The sequence below is a fragment of the Coloeus monedula genome (genome assembly GCF_965178545.1).
Source record: "Coloeus monedula genome assembly, chromosome: 25".
NCBI classification, from domain to species: Eukaryota; Metazoa; Chordata; class Aves; order Passeriformes; family Corvidae; genus Coloeus; species Coloeus monedula.
The window spans coordinates 1,844,749-1,864,382 of record NC_138805.1 but is presented as its reverse complement, the minus strand read 5'-3'; the positions used below and the strand labels follow the sequence as shown (position 1 = coordinate 1,864,382).

General features: G+C 43.2%; 1 protein-coding gene across 8 annotated transcripts in view; it reads right to left on the bottom strand.

The window, feature by feature from the left end:
* PKNOX2 (PBX/knotted 1 homeobox 2) overlaps positions 1-19,634 on the bottom strand; it is an 85,759-nt gene that overhangs the window by 3,161 nt on the left and 62,964 nt on the right. For all 8 annotated transcript variants that reach the window (XR_014227088.1, XM_082297068.1, XM_082297070.1 and 5 more), the window contains 6 exons: positions 18,895-19,034; positions 14,203-14,374; positions 10,791-10,979; positions 4,110-4,242; positions 3,935-4,032; positions 1,681-1,800 (listed from right to left, as the gene is read on the bottom strand). Coding sequence is in view for 7 of the 8 variants with exons in the window: in XM_082297068.1 (XP_082153194.1) it covers positions 1,681-1,800; positions 3,935-4,032; positions 4,110-4,242; positions 10,791-10,979; positions 14,203-14,374; positions 18,895-19,034 (852 nt within the window). In the remaining variant the exon portion in view is untranslated. The remainder of the gene's footprint in view (positions 1-1,680; positions 1,801-3,934; positions 4,033-4,109; positions 4,243-10,790; positions 10,980-14,202; positions 14,375-18,894; positions 19,035-19,634) is intronic.

Here is a 19,634-nt window from a genome sequence, read left to right as displayed (position 1 = left end):
AGATGTCATCCCTGAGTAAAACATCATGAAAACCTGCCTTTTTTTTTTTTTTTTTTTTTCCCCCCACCCTAAATTTGGTGGCTTCTTGCATTTTCAGAATGCAGGATTGAAGGGTGGCATCCAAGAGCATCAGGATTTCCCCAGGTGCCCTTAGGGCTTCTCCAAGGCTTTCCATCAAACCCTTTTCCTTGAAGGAAAATTTTCTTGTGCTTTTTTTTAACTCTAGCAATTTTCCAGTGATGGTTGTTGATAAACGTGGGATTTGGGCTTCAAAACGCACCGTGACTCACAGTGCTCATAAAGGCATCAGTAAAACACCCTGAAATATCTGCACTGGGAAACCACCAGCTCAGAGCTTCAGCAACCTCCTTCCAGCTGTGCTAAAATGCTCTTTTCAACCCCAGAAATGAAATTATTATCAAACCAGCCTCACACATCATGTTTTGGAGCCCCAAGGCAGTGACAGTTACCATGACTTGGTTTTCAGCTGTCAGCTCCCAAAACAGTGTGATATCCTTGACAAAACCACCCAAAGTCAACACACACTGGAGACTCACTTCCCACTGGGGCCTCAGTGGTTAAAAATGGTACTTTTTTTGGCAGAAATATCCCTCTTTTGGTATATTATTTCCAGCATTCTTTCTTCCTGCTGGTGCTCCAAAACTTCCAATAAAATGATGAGCATTTTTGGTTAGAAACCACATCATCTCTGACACCAGAAGGAGAAATCTCATGGGGAAGCCCAAGTTTCTTCTGACTGCAAGGAGCAGGCTGAGAGCAAAAGTCCAACCATCCAGCAGAAAAATTTCTCTTCATTTTTCAATTCCATTTTGGAAATCTTAAACTATGAGGTTCCTCTGGCACCTGGCACAAAAGTGTTTTCTGTTTCTGGTCTTCAAAGTCATTTTTGTGCCTGCAAATCTTCCGTTGTGCCCTCCAGAAACACGGGAGATGCATGGCACAGCCAGGGATCGCAGCCCAACACAGCAATGCTCTTGTCCTCATTGCAATAAGTCCAGGATTTCCTATAAAAAAAAAGGCTGGGAAGTTCCCAACCTGCTGCTGCTTCCTGTCCTGGCTGATTTTTCCACAAGTTGCTCCTTGGAGCTGTTACCTTCTGCATTACTGATGCCTTGGGGATCTCCCACCACTCTGTCTTTGCAACCAGTTTCCAAGTGATTCCTTGGCTGAATTATGCAGGAAAAAATGTGGGATTGTTGGATTTTGCCCTTTGCCCAGCCTTGCTGATGAGAGAGAACTCTTCACGCATGAAAATACCCAGGTTGCATCTAAGCTCCCTCTACCTTCCATCTCCAATCCCTCAAAATGGGGTGATTTTGCAATTCTGTGTTTTGACTGATTGCTGACGTGCTACAGCCCTACCTGTGAGGCAGCTCTCACATTCCAGCTTGCTAGAAAAGGGTATTTTGGAGCTGTTAACTGCAAAAAAATGCTCAACTATCCATCTTCAAAAAACCTTGTGAGTCGCCTTCTAGATTGGTTTGCTTCTTCTTGCCGCACCTGCATTTTTTGATCATTCCCAAAATACTCCCAAAATACAAGCCACTTTGCACCTCCAAATACAAATTCAGACAAACCACCACGTGGATTTGAGGATTTCTGGACTTTCTGTCCTTTTTTTCCCAGTTTGCAGGGTGTTTTGGTGGCTGTGGTGCTCACCATGAGATGCTGGAAGAGCCATGAGCGCATGATGTTGGTGGCATGTTTGGGCAGGACACCTCGTTTGTTCTTGGACTTCTTGTCCTCACCATCAAGGAGGGAGGTGAGATCCAGGTTCACCTGTCAGGGGAAAGGAAGGGGGAGAGAACTGGTTGAAAATGGTGATGGGCAACCCAAAAAATGAGCAAAAGCAACCCAAAATGGGAGTGGGATGAGTGCAAAAAGACTGGCACTTATAGGAGCATCCAAAACCCATTTCCTGCTCCACTAAATCTGCATAAATGCAGATTTTCTCCCAGGATCTGTATCTTTTATCTCAACTTTTTTGTCAGTGCTTTGCAAGGGGTAATGGCACTGTTGGGAACTGTGGTGATGACGCCATGACCAATCTCAATGTGTGGTTTAGGAGAAAAATACTTTTACCTGAAAAAATAAAATAAAAAACCCCCAAACCTCATAAAAAGATGATTTTCTCAACTGCAGGTTAAAACCCTGCCACTCACTAACCCCTTGCAAACCCTCGTTCCTCACCCAGCTGATTTCCACCACAAGGAGGAAGATGCCCATTGAGCCAAAATTTGCTTTCTCCCCCCCCCGCAAAATTAAAACGAGGCATCTTGCTGCAAGAGAAGTTTTAATGAGGATTCAGGAACCAAACTGAAATCTAAGCACTTGAGTTAAAAAGGGATTTTTTTTTTCCCCCAAGTCTTCATCAAAACACTTCTCCTGGATGAATTAAACATCAGGCCAGCAGGTCCCTGTGATTCCCCTGGGCTCCAGCTGAATAAATCATGCCAGTGGCACAGGAAGAGCATCCGAAGGTGCTTGTCCAGGCTCTCTCCCTGCCCCAATATTCCCTGTGCACATGTTTTTCCCACCACAGAGGGTTTTGCTGCAAGATTTAAACCTGCAATGGAGAGATATTATAGAAAGAAATTTTTAAAGCGTTGCACAGGCAAAAAAATCTGCCAGGGAGGTGCCACCCCTTTCTAAAATGCTGTTTATTGATTGTTTTATAAGAGGCTCCTGCTATTAAAATGGGGCATTTCAGAAATAATGGGGGTGAATTTTTGCTTCTCTGCCCCCAGGAAGCAGTGTAACAGAAATTGATGGGGTTTATTTTTTTTCCCAAATTCCTGGGGAATAGGGGCTGGGAAGAGCTCATGGACAAGTTGTGTTAATAAATCCAGTTCTGCTCCAAATCACTGTCTTACTGCAAGAATGCAGGGATCATTGTGTAACTCGTTGCAATATCAGGGAGAAAAAAGGAATAAAACCACAGCAAATGGCTGAAAAATATCCCCAAATTCAGAAAGGAAGACCTAAAATTGAGCCTTTCCCACAAGTGCCATGATTGCTGTACTGGACAGGCAATGCCAGTGATCCCAGATCTGTAATATATCAGCAATAATATCTGTCCTACCCCATCCTATCCCATCCTATCCCATCCTACCCTCTCCTATCCTAATCCTAATCCTATCCTATCCTATCCTATCCTATCCTATCCTATCCTATCCTATCCTATCCTACCCTATCCTATCCTAATCTTATCCTATCCTAATCCTATCCTATCCTATCCTATCCTATCCTATCCTATCCTATCCCATCCTATCCCATCCTAATCTTATCCTATCCTATCCTATCCTATCCTATCCTATCCTATCCTATCCTATCCTATCCCATCCTATCCCATCCTAATCTTATCCTATCCTATCCTATCCTATCCTATCCTATCCTATCCTATCCTAATCTTATCCTATCCTATCCTATCCTATCCTATCCCATCCCATCCTATCCCATCCTAGTCCTATCCTATCCTATCCCATCCCATCCCAATTTTATCCTGTCCTATATATAATGAACAATTAATATAGAATCTAGAATGGACAATATGTACAACACACAGTATATAATAAAGCATGTAGAATAAAATGGCATATGTTCCATCCCACATTATAAATAACAGATATTGTTAGATATTGCACAAAATAATATTATGTATTATAATCATGATATTATTATTATAGTGTAATATTTTATAACAATAATATAAGCATCGTTAAAACTTCTGAGGTCGTTGCTATAATTTGTTAGGTACCCCAAAGGCACCTGGCAGATGGGTTTAATCAACATTTCTTGCTAATTAAAAATTTAAGATACTCCAAGGGTTGGATTTATGGAGAAGTGGGGGCATTCTGCCTGCTGCACTGCAAAGCTTTGGCTACAGTGGAAATTTGAGGTGGGCAGGCCTTACCTGGGCATTGGGGATCTGCAGGGCACCAGGGGTGATGGCTTGGGCGAGGACCTGGCCCTGTGACGTCACCATTGTCACGGGCTGGTACAAGGCTCCACCTGTGGAAAAGAAGACATTTGGGGGTACCAAAACCCCCACATTTCCTCCTGCCCTCCACCTCCACCGTGCTCCCTACCTGGCACGGCGGGCGAGCTGCTGCCAGTGCTCATGGCCAGGTTGCCTGGTGGCAGCGTGGCCGCGGGCACCACGATGCCCGGCGGGGGGTTCGACGCGGGCGGCAGCGCTGCTGGAGAGCTCTGCAGCATCTCCTGTGGAAAAGAAAATATTAAACCCACGAGTTTTAGCATGTGGGAACGTGGAAGGTTTATTTTTTTTCCCCCTACAATAAATTTGCCCCGTTGCAATTTTTTTTTTTTTGGTGGTTCAACACGAAAGATTGAGGAAAATGTGATTTTTCAGTTCGTTGCAATTGCAAAGAAAGATGGGAAAAAAAGGATTTATGCTCTGCAGAGCTCCCACTTAGCATCTTCCCCAAACTTGCTTTCTTTGTGCAGTCACTCTTTTCCATTAAAAAAAAAAATGAGAGGGAAAAAAAAGATCATGAGGGACCAAAAGGAATTTCTTTAATCTTCTTCTTTCTAAAAATGTCCATTTTTTTGGTGCTTTAACTGGGACTGGAGGATGCAGCCTTTGCTAAAATTCAAGGTGAGCACCATGGTTTCCCTTTGCCAAAATAAGAGTAAAATAATGAAGTTAATAATAATAATAATAATAATAATAATAATAGTAATATAACATAACCCCCATTCCTTGCAGCTTTAAGCCAATTTCTTGCAAAAATGGGCACTTCTTGATCCAAAAGCTGTAATTTTACTTTAAGGTCCATCTCTGGAGCAACCACCAAAATACCCCAAATTGGATGATTATTTTTATTTGATTATTTATTTTAATATTTAAATGACTATTTGAATATTTAATGGGACATTTTGGGAAGGGGGGGAGTGCCACAATTGAGGCTATGGGGGGAATATGGGCAATGTACCCCAAGCTTCCACATGGGCAGGATTTTGCAAGTAATATTGGTAATATTGATAAAATTATCATTTTAAAATAAGCCCAAGGTAACTGTATCTCTCTAATTCACCCAACTGGAATGGAAATGAAACTGCACTGATTTTTTTCTCCCTTTTCTACTGACTTTCCCATTCTGCATCACTTCCTGGTGTCCAGCTGGTTCTCAAGTGTTGAACATAATGTCAATAAAGGGGCTTTTTTTCACCTCTTTATGCATTTTTCCTACGTTTTGATGCATTTCTTCAAGAATCCTATTATTTGGGTTAAGAAAAGAGAATTTCCCTGGATTAGTGATGTGCAGTGACACTGGAAAAGGCAACCATGCAGATGTGATCAGGCTGGAAAAAGCTGCAGCTCCCTTTCTCCAGGGGGTAGAACTACAGAGATGGGAATCTGAATGCACCAAATCAATTCATGTTGCACCAAGACGTGGCTGTGCTGTTCCATGGGGATTTGGGGTACTCTGTGTCCTCATCAATGCATTTCCCATCGTTGGGGGGGGCAAACCTGAGGTCTGTTCCTTTTTTCTCCTTCTCCCCATCACATCCATGCAACTTTTCCCCCATCAATCACCACTGCTTTGCCTGTGCTGTCATTCTCTATAAATTTCATGCTTTTGCTATTAAAATCCCCTTATTCCACTTTCCCCTCCTGTGATGCCAAGTCCAAAATGTTGGACCCAATGCCTCTGCCACATGTTACTTTTGCTATTTTGGTTACCTGGAAATTTTGCTGCAATTGCTGTGAATTTTTCATTCGCTTCCCAGACATTCCTTTCCATAGCTGAATTAATTTAAAAAATGCAAATATGACCGTAAAATACTTGTACTTTTTTTTTAGTATTCCTTCCCCACCTCCAATCCTCTGGGGGATGTGGTTTTCGGTTTGAGAAATGAGTATTTCTCAGGATATAGAGAGCAAAAATCAGTCTCTTTTGCACACTCTTGGATTTTGCCCTGGCTAAGCATCCAGCTAATAAAAACAGTGAAAATATTCATAAAAACCAAGTGTGGTCCAAGAGGATGCCAAAAAGCAGCCAGGTATGGCCAGGTGCAACCAGAGGTTTGGAGCAGCTTGAAGACCTCTAGTTTTCCTCCCCTGCCTTGTTTTTCCATGATTCTTCCTAAAGAAGGGCATCCAGAACACCATTTTTGGAAGTGCGTTGGGAAGAAGCAATTTGGAATATCAGAAAATGGGAACAAGAAACTGCTGTTTCCAGATACAGTGGCCTAAGCCATTTTCAACAGTATTTTGTGATGAAAAAAATTGCCTTTGTTTTTGTGGTGCAGAGGAAAACTCTCCCAAAACATCTTCTCACTGGTGTCCAAAAAGGCAGAATACTGGTAATTATTAGAAAGAGCTATTAAAGGAATTAATGGTCTTTCTGCAACAGAACTGTGAAACCAAAGTGACCCAATGGAAGTGGAGGCTCTGCCTTCAAATAAATATAGAGCAATATCTCCAAGAAGATTTAAAAAATATATTTTGCATACCAATTGCCTCAGATTGCAAATGTCAGCCAAATTCTATTCGGCTTGGTAGTTTTGCTGCAGTGGAAAATATTTTATATATTTTATATTTTGTATTTTGAGACTCAAGGAAGTTCATAGGATCCTAAAACAGTTTGGGTTGGAGGGGTCCTTAAAGCTCATCTCATTCCACCCCCCTGCCATGGGCAGGGACACCTTCCACTATCCCAGGTTGTTCCAAGCCCTGTCCAACCTCATCCTAGACATTTCCAAGGATGGGGCAGCCACAGCTTCTCTGGGCAACCTGTGCTGGTGAGGCACCACCCTCAAGTTGCAATGCTTTTGGCAATTTTGAAATCTGAGTGTGAAAAAAAATGCATCACTAGGTGTCTCTGCAGACTCACATCTCGGCACTGATCAATAGCAAAACATGATTTCTCCAAAATAAAAGTCAGTTCAATGAAGAAAAAGACCTGGGACATTGCACAAAAAGAACCCTTTCTTACAATAAGGCAAATGTCCAGGTGCCAGAAGGTAAGAAAGTGCTAAAATTCAGTGCTGCTTGAGCTGCTGTCCTTCCCCTTGTGCTTTGTGACACAGACATTCATTTTTGGGTGGTACACAATGTGTAAAAATATCTGTCTCATCCTAACTCTGAAAATTACTTGTGCCGGGGGAAATCGGAATTAGTTGGAGAAAAAAAAAGAAACCCATGGGTTTGCCAAGGAAGAGCTGGCCAAACTCAGACTCATGTAAGACGATTCATAAGGCTCCTTCGTGAATGGATGGGTGGATGGGGATGAGAAAAAAGTTGGCTTTAAATAACAGAGAAATCCAGGCTTGTTCACAGGGCAAACTTGGATAAATTAAGATTATACAGAGAAGCGCTGCATTGACTTCCACCAAACCAACTGTCCACCTCCAGCCACCAGCAACCTGGGCTAGTGGATGGTGGCCCTGCCCACAGCAGGGTGTTGGATCAAGATGGGCTTTAAGGTCCCTTCCAACCCACACCATTCTGTGATTCTGTGGAGAAGTAATTTGAGGAGAAGAAATGCTGTCCTGAAAATGCCCATTTAAACACTGCCAATCTGAAACAAGAGCTGAAAAATACAAAATTTGATTCCATTTAAATGTCCCTGGCAGTGCTGTGGTTCCCAGTGTGATTGGCTTTGCAACTGTTTTTTTCTTGCAAGTGGAGAGCAGTGAGGACCACTTTGATGTCGAAGGTGAAGTTGAGCATTGCATTAAATTGGGTTCCTCTCTCCACCATGAAATAAGGATCTCCCCTCTTCCATCCTGGTCGGAAAAAGCTTAAAAAATATTCATTAAATAAAGGGAGGGGGCTAAAAAGAGCCCAATGAGCACTCAAGGTAGAGGAATGAAGCCAAGTGAAAAGCAACCAACAAAATTAGAACGGGAGTTGCTTGGTGGACTTGGAGGACAAAGAGGCTACGACTGAGTCACAAGACAAAGCAAAGCACAAAATGAGAAAGCAGTGGAGAAAACAGAGTACAGAAACCCTTGTAAGGTAATGAAGGTTCAGGGGAGACTCATCACATGGGAAAACTCCATACTTGTCACCAAACTTGGCCAACACCAGGAATCATCTCTCAGCCTGGCAACATGAGAAGATTTCAGTCAAAACGCCTTGTTTGAGTGTTCTTTCATCTTCCCATCGTCTCAGGCATTTCGTATCTCCAAAAATTCCTGCACTGTCCGTTTTAGACAGCAGAAATTACAGCAGGTAAAGGACCATCCTTTATGGATACACCAGGGAAATCCAACACTGAGTGTCCTGTGATGAAATTTTGACAGGTCCAGGCGTTGTTTTCCCACTTTTGGCTGATATCCTTGTTATTGTGTGTCCATAATTTTTAAAACATGTTCTGTGGTAAGAAACTTTGCCAAAACCTGAAATATTTCACTTTCACGACAAACTTGGTGTATCTCCTCACAAAATGATTGACACTCCTTCCAAACCCTAAGAAAACCTATTTGCTGGGAAACCTCCTTCATTGATACTAATTACATTCCATTATTTAGATTTTTTTGAAATCCTAAATTAATGGCCCATTTGCTCTTGCACCTTCCCTGAGCATGAAACCAATAGGCTGATAATTAGAGAAATCATCCCACTTGCCATTTTTGAAACACTGATCCTATGATTTTTCAGCTCTCTGGAGCATCCTTAGCCTCCAAAACTCAACTGATGGACATAGAGCATTTCCACCCTTTTTTTTTAAGCTTTATCCATGCAAACTCAAGTGTACTGAATGAGTTGAAGTACTCGGGCACTTGACATGGCTTAGTTGGACACAGAAAATGTTTGCCATGGTATTGTCACTGGTGTGTCATCCTCATCCCATGAGCAGATGAGATGGTGGCTCTTTCATGGTCCATCACCATGAATATTTCAGCTCCACCTGCTGAAAATCCCTTCATGGCTGAGCGAACATTTCCCCTCCAGTTGGGTCTTTCCTGGGTGTGTTCCCATTTATTTAGCAACTGCCTCCAAATCCTCACTTGAATTCCTCAACTTTCAAGTCTTGCCCAGAAGGAAAATGTCAGCAGCTCTGGGTTTCCAGGAATCAGAAGCACTCGGTACCTCTCCATGGGCTTGATTATTTTCCAAAGACTTGTGCTAATTTTCTGATATGATCCCCACCTCTTTGTGAGACACTAAATCCTCATTACTTTTCCTGACCGATGCATTCTAATTAGATCAACACTTTAAAAAAAAAAAAAAAAAAAAAAAAGGAAGGAGGGGGAAAAAAAATTCACAATAGCCACAGGACGGCTTTCCATCTCATTAACTCCCTCACTTATTATTTTCATGAAAATTACTGATAAAAAACGTGCATCTCCATTTGCTGGGACCGGGAGCTTTGTCGGCTCATATCTAACATCTCTCTCATCACCCGGGATGTGAGCTGTTGCCATGGCAATGCACAATAATAGAAACTAATAAATTACAAACGAGATGCTCGTTGAGCAATTATTGTTCTCTTTTATGCAAGTGTCTTGCTAATTTTGATCATAAGGAATGCTTCCATAAAGCAGCGAAGGGATAATACATCTATTTCTAGAGATTATTAGGATATAGAGTGAGGATGGGGTTTCTTAGATCAATGATTAAGTGGTTTGGTGCTTTCAGGGAACCCAAATAAGAAATGGAACTTTTCTGGGGGGCTTTTCCCTCATCACATTTGGAGCTTCAAACTCAGCAGCACCTGGAGCTGAGCTACTAAAAATGGGATTTTTTTTCCTTTCCACCACCTTAAAATGCTCCAAAAGCCCTAAGAAGGCCCCACCACCTGCCTCCTTTTCAGGGAGAACCCCAGGAGCTTCCTGTGTTATTTTGGGTTCGCTGCAGTTATTTCTGGTGGGATTGTGCAACCCTAAATTCCATTTTTCCATCCCAAAAACCACATGTCTGAGAGAGAGAAACCCCCTAGGGCAACACAATATAGCATCAAGTTTTTTGGGGTGCAACCAGCCAAGGTTTATTCCCTGCACTACAGATGCACATGAAAACCCCAACCCATGGGCAACTTCTTTTCTCAATATTGAGTTCCAGTTCCTCATTTTGCCCCAAAAGCCACCAAGGTTCAACTTGGTTTGGCTCATTCAGTTGATATTTCTGCAGTTCTCCAGCATTTCCTTGTACTCCTCCACTATGCTTGAGGCACCAAATGTCTTCTTCTCCCAGCTAAAATCCAAATCATGCAAAAGAAGAAGTCAAGGGAATGTCAATCATGCTGGGAGAGAACTGCAAGATCTGCTGAGACACAAAAAGGAGCAGTGAAGCCAGAAAGGGTTATCTGAGACCCAAAAATCTGTTGAGCTTCCTTGAAACAAAAAGGGAAAGAGAAGCAGTGAAGAGAATCTTGATGTTTCTGTCCCTCCTGCCAATAAATAGCATTTCTTCACAAAAAAATGCAACTTTCTTGTTCATATTCCCATGCACTTGCATGGCTCCCTTCCCCTCACATTTAATTGCTGCAGCTTTACAGTTTAGGAGTCCTTCACTCTCTCTTTTGCAGAGCCACAAACATTGGGGTTGCAGCTCTGCCAACCCACGAGAAAAAGGACATAAAAAATATAAGATAAGAAAAAAAAGTCACCACAACAGCATTTATTGCACTCTATGAGCAAGATACAGGATTTGTTGTTTTAATTCTTGAGGATGGACTCCGATGACTTTTCAGGAGGCCACAACTCCTGCAGAGCAAGTCTGAAACCTTGCTGGCCCAACTCCCTGCTGGCCAATGTGCAACAGTGGTGATTAGAGAGGAATTTTAAGGCATTACCTGGGGGTGGAGGCTGATGGAGGAGGGGTTGGGGGAGTAGGGCCCCCCCAGGTCATTCCTGAGTAGGTTGTCGCTGTGCATCTTGGTTTTGAGGCAGGTGATGTAACGGTTGCAAAAGTCCTTGCACAACTCATTGACCTTCTCCAACTCCAGGAGGTGGATGCGCAGCACCTGGATCGCCTTCACCATCTATGCAAGGGCACAAAGTTAAAATCAATATTCTCCCCCAAAATCCAACGTAGAGCTGATCCCTACAGCAGAATGTAATTCATTTCCTTTCTCAACACACCAAAAAAATCAACATTCTTGCCCAAAACCCATCCCAAAGCCCGTCCCTCTGCATGTCTGCATTTCTTTTCCTTGCCCATCAATCATAACCCTGGAATCCAAGAGGAAAAAACTCACCAAACTCACCAAATTCACCATTGCCTTCATGGGAATTGCTCCCCGTGCCCAAAAAAAAGTACAAGCCAAACCCCTCGTTGTTGAAAAGTGTTTGGTTATTCTCTGGAGGCCACTTCTTGTAACAAGATTACGGGGCTGCAACTCAGCCGTGAGCTGTTGCCGGTGCAAAGCCTGGGCCTCATTAAAACGTACCCCATAAACCTTAAAAAATTTACACATAAAACATTCCTCTCACCGAGCTGAAACCTTAAGTTTTACAGCCGCTGTTTGAAATCTTGCATAATATATAAAATTTCAGCTATTCACTCCGGGGCAATAAATCTGGTTTTATGTAACAAAGCGTCTTTGCATTTCAAAGGGTGTTTTTAACTTGCAAATTTTAGTGGTCATCTTTACAAACTGCAAGTTGCCATGGTTGGGAAACATCCTGAAAAATCCAGGGCCAAACTCCAGTGGCAGCTCCATGATGGAGAAAGTGAATTTTTGGTTGGTGAACAACAGGGGTGATGGGTTGCTGCTGGAAAGATCTTTTATTTAGCTTTTTCTTTTTTTTTTCTTTTTTTTTTTTTTTGCTATTTTTTTCTGGGGTTTCTTTTCCCTCCTCCACAGTTGACGCAGGCAAAGCACAAGGTGGAGGTGTCGTGCCCAGGATTTCCACATCCTCCCAAGGCTCACCGGCCATGAAAGTCAATATTCAAGGGCAAAGGCAAGAAGACCTGACACATATATGTAAAAAAATAAATCTCTCAATTATCTCAGCTCATTTGCTTAGGGTCTCATTTTATGTCCCTGCTCCGCTGCGTCGTATATCTGTCCGGATAAAGAGTTACAGTCCGATGGCGTACGTGCGCGGGGTTGTAAAAAATACAGATGCTGAATTAATTGACTGTGTGGCACTCGGCAGCTGATTGAGTTGATAATGGTGAGATCTGACCTTTTTCTAATTTCTAATTATGTGCATCTTGGCAGTGAGGAATACATGACTCTTATTCTAATGATAGCTAATGCCACTGGCCTTTTCAGCCCTGCTTTGCCATCACCAATTTCTGGCAAACCGGTGGCGTTAAAAAAAAACCAAAACACAACACCCAAAAGTTAACAACACCAAAAAAAAGGACAGTGTAAATAGGGGGAAAGCATCAGCTCAAGGACAGCTTGAAATGTTCTGTTTTGAGCACTGCACGACTTTTAAAGCCAAAATTCCCTTCAACTAGTGCCTCCCACCAACAGGAATGTGCTTCTCCAGCATCACATTACCCATCTCCTCTGTCTCGATGCAGGTTGCTCACACAGAGGTGGATGGCTCCTCCTTTTTTGGAGGAGTTCTGGGCATTGGATAGAATATATACATCCAGCTACGTGCTAGAACTGGGACACACCCACATACACAGAGATACGGATCTACAGAAAGACTTAGCAATAGATACATAGGAATAGGGATGTATCAAGTGCTGCAAGGTTATACATGGGATCAATCCAACTGCCCATGGCCAAATTTCACCTTGGCAGCAAGAGCTGCTTCAGAATACATCCAAAAAACACGACTGGTGTGTTGTGGGGTTTTTTTTAGAAACCACAAAAAACATAGCCAGTGTGGATGAATTTCCTGCACTATTTGCTGGTGATGTTTCACCTTGATATGTACAGAAATAAGTTTTCCTTTCCCAAAATTTTAGATCTTTGGGGTTTTTTTCGCTTCACCTGGCTCCATTTCTCTCCTCCTGATAGAGCATTACACCCATTTTTATGCAATTTAATGCAATGGGGGTTTGTTGGTGCACATCAGCATTTGTTCAGTCCAAAAACAAATAATCCAAAACATTGGTTGGGTTGTTTGGTTCTTTTTTTTGATTGCTTGTCCCAGAGTGATTTCTATTGTTGACTACAAGTTATTGCAAAATGGGTTTAGCAATATGCAGAAGGGGCTTTGCATGGCCTGCAAATTTTTTGGAGGGCATTCTGCAGACTCTTGGCTTAGGGATGTTAAAACATTCTCCTCCACAAGCTGAAATCAGGCACAAACCTGTGGCATTTGTCTTCACCTTGAAATCATCTCTTGCTTTTTTAGAAAAAACAGTAGCTCTCGCACGTAGGTGAGTTTTGCTAGTTCTTCCCTTTGTGATATGTCATCATTCAAAATCACCTCCTTGATATCTGTAACACTTAAAAAAAGTAACCTGTGAATTGCCTGATTTTGCTTCTTTTCTGTGGAAGTCCCTCTGCTACATCTCCCAGGGGACACATAACCCCCAGGGAAGGCGTTTTGCTGTTTGCATCATCAGAGATGCACAGAATTGCCTCTTCAGACCTTGAAAATTCGCTTGTTGAGCATCAGAATGGTGCCATGAACTTGTCTACCCACATGTTTGCCATGGAGGCCACGTTTGGATGCTTTCTGGACAAAATAATGGGATTTGGGGATATTTCCCGAGGTCTACGCAAGAGAAATCCCAAGCAGAGTCTTCTGAGGCACCTTCCAGCAGCAATGGATGGAGTAGGAAATTTGAGCTGATGTGGCAGAGAATGCACCAAAACCGGTCCAAGTGTTCCAAATCGTTGATATCCATTACCTCATGGAAAAAGTAATTCTTGTGCTCTGCTTCTAGGACATGAGCTGGCCATGACACTTCAAACCAGATGGTGCCAGATGAGAATGCTGACACTAGTGCATGTTGCACTGAACAGCAGTAATTCCTACAGAGATTGCAAGTTTTGGGGCACAAACCAGCCAGAGATCTTGGCTGCTTTCAGGAACCTCGTTGACCCCATGGAGGTTGTGTGGGAAAATTAGCCAAAAGGGGGCAGAGGGGTTGTTCTTACACGGGATCTTCTGGAAAATGTCTCAGAGAAGGTCCTGGAGAAGGTTTCACAAGGTCTGTGGAAAACATTGCCAAGATGACCAACACTACAGAGCCCATGGACATGGTGGTAGATCGTCATTTGTTCCTCACCCCCTACCTTTTCAACACCCCCCAAAAATCATCTGCCAAGCCCCAGCTGCCTGTACCAGGTTGTCCAGCTCGGGGTCATCACTGAAGAAGGGCTTGTGCTCCTGCTCCTGCTGGTGGACAAAGTTCTCAATGTCGACATCGAAGCTGGCCGAGGTGATGCACTCAGAGCCCTGCGTCGCCTGCTCACACTTCTCAAAGAGCAACGTCAGCAGTGGGAACAGCGGGTGCCTGCAGAGGACAAAGGAGACCACCCGTAACACCAACTATTTTAGGTCCCATGTCCATCTTTACCCCACATCATTTATCCATCCATCCATCCATCCATCCATCCATCCATCCATCCATCCATCATCCATCCCTCCATCCTTCCATCCATCCATCCACCCACCCATCCATCCCTCCATCCACCCACCCATCCATCCATCCATCATCCATCTCTCCATCCATCCATCCATCATCCATCCCTCCATCCATCCATCCACCCACCCATCCATCCATCCACCCACCCATCCATCCATCCATCATCCATCCATCCGTCCATTTCCTCCCAGTCTGTAAGAACCTAGTGGTGCAAACCTCACTCTCTGGTCACACTGGAAGTGCTCCCTCTAGATCTCTTTCAGCAACAAAAAAAAAGCTTAAAAATTGTAAAATTCACTGTCTCCGCCATCAGGCAATGGCTGGTTCCAATGTCTGGGTGTTTTCCATCATTGCACCAAAGCATTTCCTAAATAGGCAAAAAGGCTGTGTCTTGGACATAGCCAAGATGTCTTGGAGCCATTTGCTGTCCAAGTGGCTTTTCCTTTCAAGGATGGACATCAGCACCTCCTCGTCAATGGTAATATTTTACCTCAAAATGTCTCTGTTGGTTGGAGTTGGTGGTGGGGACTTCTATCTGCCTGCAGCATCCTATGCACCAACCTTGTTATGGGCTGCTCCTCCACCAAGAGGTCTCTTTGCACCTCTGACAAGTCCACAAAGATGGCTCAAATCCCAATTCCTTCTTACCATGAGATTTTGAAAACTAAGATTTATAATTCTTCTTGAAATAGACAAATCTCGCCAATGATGACGCTAAATTGATGCAATATAAAATGCAAATGCACACACAACACCAGAGCACGTGGACACTGTGGGGATGAAGACCACGGCTTAGTGCAAGCCTCAATAAGCCTCTCCAGCTCAGTGCAAATTAAAATCAGAAGTGTTTTATGGAGTCTTTCCGGGTGGAAATGCAAAATGCTCCTGCAGGAATGGTCTCCCACAGCACTCCAGTTATCCGAGCACAATGGGATTGGCTCCACCATCTTATCTCCAAAAGATGGCACAAAAGATGATTATGAATCACTTCCTTACAGCCTTTTTGAGTCAGAGTCAGGCGAAGGGGTTAAACCCCTTGGCTAAGTCTTCATTTGCAGCCACTAATACCACAGCATATTATAGTTTAATCTGTCCTGATCCTGGTTTAATGCAAGATTCACCGAGGCTGGAGTAGAGAACGGCGAGGGGGGGAAATCATTTCATAATTTCAGTAGCCCCGCTGGAGCTTAGCCAAGGGATATGAAAGGCAAATTCCAGGCGGCAGGTTGAATTATTGGGACTTATGAACTGGTGGCACCGCAGCAGGTGCCTGCTGCCATTTCCAGAGCCGCTCCATCAATTAGGAGCAGAGGCATGGAATTACCCCAAGGATGGGGGTCTGGGGAGGGGAGAAGCAGATTGCAGCCCCTGAGCAATTTGTAGCCCCTTTTCTTTGTGGGGTTGCATTGACCAAGGGGGGATTAAGGCCACTGCCAGCATCACCCCGTGCTCCTCAGTATGGGGACAGTGCTGCTATGGGCCCCCAGGAATGTTTTTGGGGCTGGCAAGGAGTAGGAGGGGGAGGCACATGGCTGAGGGGAGAATGGTTTGCTTTTCAGCTGAAAACGAAACGGAATAAAAAATTTAAAATATAAGAGGGAATAAAAAGAAACGAAGTAGAATCCGATCCAATCGAATCTATCGATAAATAAAAATAAAATTAAATGAAACAAAATAAGAAAATAAACAAAAATACCAAACAAAATAACATTAAATAACATTAAACAAAAAAATATAAAATATAACACAAGGGGAAATTAGGGGGTTAAGACCCCCAGGGATGGGTTCAGGGAGGGCACTGAGGGCACTCTCTGAGTGCAGTCTCAAGGAGTGCTGGAATTTGGGGTTTTGCCATGAGATTTATGCTGGATTGTTGTGGAATTGGGGGGGGGGGGTTTAATTTTTGCATGAGAAAAAACCCATCCCAAACCACCTTTTTCTCCAATTGCCAGCCTTTCTGTGGCCACACCACACAGAGGAAAGGACGGCCCACCATGGCAGGTGGAGGCTTTGCCATAAAAATTGGGAGCCCCTTTTTGCTATGAAATTTGCAGGGGGGGAATAGATGGATATCCAGAATGCACAGGGGAATCAGGATTTTCCCCACTGTGGGTGTTACGGAGGTGGAAAACCACCCCTGTGGCATGAAGGAGAGTTTTGGGGTAGAAAAATCTGCTTTTGCTGATTATGGTTTTGCAAAAAAAAAAAAATCATGCTTTGTTTAGTTGTATTTTTTTTTTTTTTTGCCAGGGAATCCTCCAAATGAAAGGGCTGAACCAGCCCTGACATTTTCCTGCAGGAGAGAGGTCGTTTGCAGCCACTAATAAAAAGGATTCGACACGGGCTAATAAAGAGGAATGAATTCCTCTAATGGCCTAATTTCCCACCTTCAGCCGGGTTTGAGCCAGCAGCACAGCGGGCACATCACAACAGGAATTTTATTTTTTTCACCCCTTTTCCCCTAAAAAAACCCCAAACAACCCAAAACAAAACAAAACAAAATGAAAAAAAAAACCACCACCAAAAAAAAGCCACACAAAAAGCCCCCCACCAAACTTAACGCAAAGAAATCCAGCCATTTCCCACTTGGAAAAATCCAATTTGTGGTGCTCGGGTGGTTTAAGCATCATTTCCCTTCAGGAGCATCATCTTTTCTGGTCCAAAATCCACTGGGAAGTCCCAGCCCCGCTGTTGCATAAAGTCACGAAAACACTTTAGCTGGGAGAAAATTGCAGACGAGAAGTGCCACTGCTGGACCAGTCCCTGCCAAGCTGCTCCCACACCAAGAAGGGTGGGGAAAGATTTCTTTTTTTCCCTTTTTTCTACTTTTTCTAACGGGTGATAAACCTCCTGCTAGGGCATAAAACCCGGCAGGGTGACTTGTCCATCGGTTTTTATATTTCCCATCACACTTTCCCAGCAATTTCCTTCCAGCTTGATCGACCGACACTTACGGCCGATGCCTTCTGCCTTTGGTGCAATTATTGAAAATTAACAAAATTCCATTGTTTGGGGTGGTGGGAAATGGACCTAGGAGAGCTAAGAAAATCCTTGTGTGCATTTGATACCTAATGACATATCCATCATCCATTTTAACCACTGGATAGGGGAATATTCAGCAAAAAAAGGGATAATTGTATGTAAATATATAATATATTACAAAACATATTGTAGTGTATACTTATTTTATATAAAAACATATTTGTGGGGTTGTTTTGGCTACTACCCAAAAAATAAGCATCTAGGTTTGGGCAGTAAGTGCACACATGGAACTAGACAACAAATTTCCCCCCACTTTTCTGGGGGGAATACCTCCCATAAGGTGTTTTTTGCATGTCTTTGACCTTCCAATCAAGGCTGTGAAAACTCCAAGGGTGAGGTTTGGTTTTTTTCCTTTATCCCACAAATGCTGCAGAACTCCTCACAGAAAGGCAAAAAAAAGGTGGTTTTGTCCTCAAATGGCTTCTTTTGCTTTGAGAAAATGATTTCCATCCTTGGGAGACCTGCAGCAAATAATCCTTTGTGTTTTCCTGGGAAAGGGTGAGTTCATTCCATACTTTCATCCACCTTTTCAGACCTTTCAGCCTTGTACTATTTGAATATTTGGAGTACAAATATTTTAATTCCTTCAAGTCTGATCTGCAATTTTTCATTCACAAGCCCCCACAGCCCTGGTCATTGATAGGAGGTTAATCCTTAACCTTAAACTTTAATCCTAAATATATTAGAATACTGTTACTCCTAGATCATTGCTACATGTTCTAATATTGTAAATGATCACATATCACCTGTATAATTACGTATTACTTATATAATTATACTGTTTACATCATTAGAATATTACTTACAGCAGTTATACAATAACATTACTGCATCTTTTACAATATCATATATTATTACCCCCAAATTGACAAAAAAGGGATGGGAGGGGCCATCCATCCCTTGCCCATCACTGCCCACATCCTGCACAGATGCACAAACTGCACATTTCAGGTTAATGTGGGACTTTACTCCTTGTTCACCCCAAATCACACAGCTTTGCCCCTCAAAAAGGTTAATTTGGGGCAGTTCTTAGAGGATGAATATTTTGAAGGGGCAGACATGCTGCAGAACAAAGTCCACGAAGGAGCTCCATCACCATGCGTTATAATCAATGGTTATTATTGCTAAAAAGGAGCTAATTGCTAATTCCCCCCTTCCTGTGTGTTAATTAATGCATTAGAAGAATAGCAGATTAATAATGCATAATAACAACGAATGCATCAACGAGCCGATCCAGTAACCAATGCATTAATTAATGCATCGCTGAATTGATGCAACAATCCTGCACGATAATAACGAAACCATTAATTAGAATGCATTTAATGAATGCAATTATCTTGCATCACCTGTAGACAGCCCTCTTGTCGGCCTCCAGCTGCGCCTGGGGGTCGCCGCCCGCGGCCGGCACCGGCGTGTTGGCAGCCGCCGCTGGCGTGGTGAGGTGCACAGGCTGGGCTTTGGTGGGCTGCTGGGCTGTGGCTGTCATCTGGGGAGGGCAGGGAATAAAGGAGAGAGGAAGAAAAGAATATCAGATCCAATAAAAATAGGGTTTGTTGCACTTTTCCACGCCTTCTGCATGGAGTTTTGGAAGTTCGGGACGCAGCGCTCTGTTGGGGCTCTGTGCAGGATGGGTTTGGGGGAGGTAAAACATGCACAGGTATTTTATCTTTGCCTGGAAAGAGAAGGCTTAGGGTTTTACCACATTTTTCCCCATTTTTTCCACTTTTCACCAGGGGAAAATAGAGAAAAAAGTCCCCCCATCTTTATTGTGTGGGGTAATTTAGGAAGGGTTGTTTCACACGAGTCCCAGATTAAATCAGCTGCGACGCTTTGGTTTGCCAAGAGTTTTTTCAAAGCAGGTATTACAGTCTAGACACAGTCATTTTCAATTTTATCCCAAAATTAGGTGTGCCTCTTCCAGCTCACCAAGCCCAGCAATGACTCATCTCAGAGCTGGGAGAAGACAGCCAAAAAAAATCAAACTTTTTTTGGTGCCCGAGCCCAAATCACCCAGCTTTAGCTCCGGTGCTGTCGACACATCCTGGGAATGTGCTGTGCAATAAATCATCCTGCCACAAACATTGTG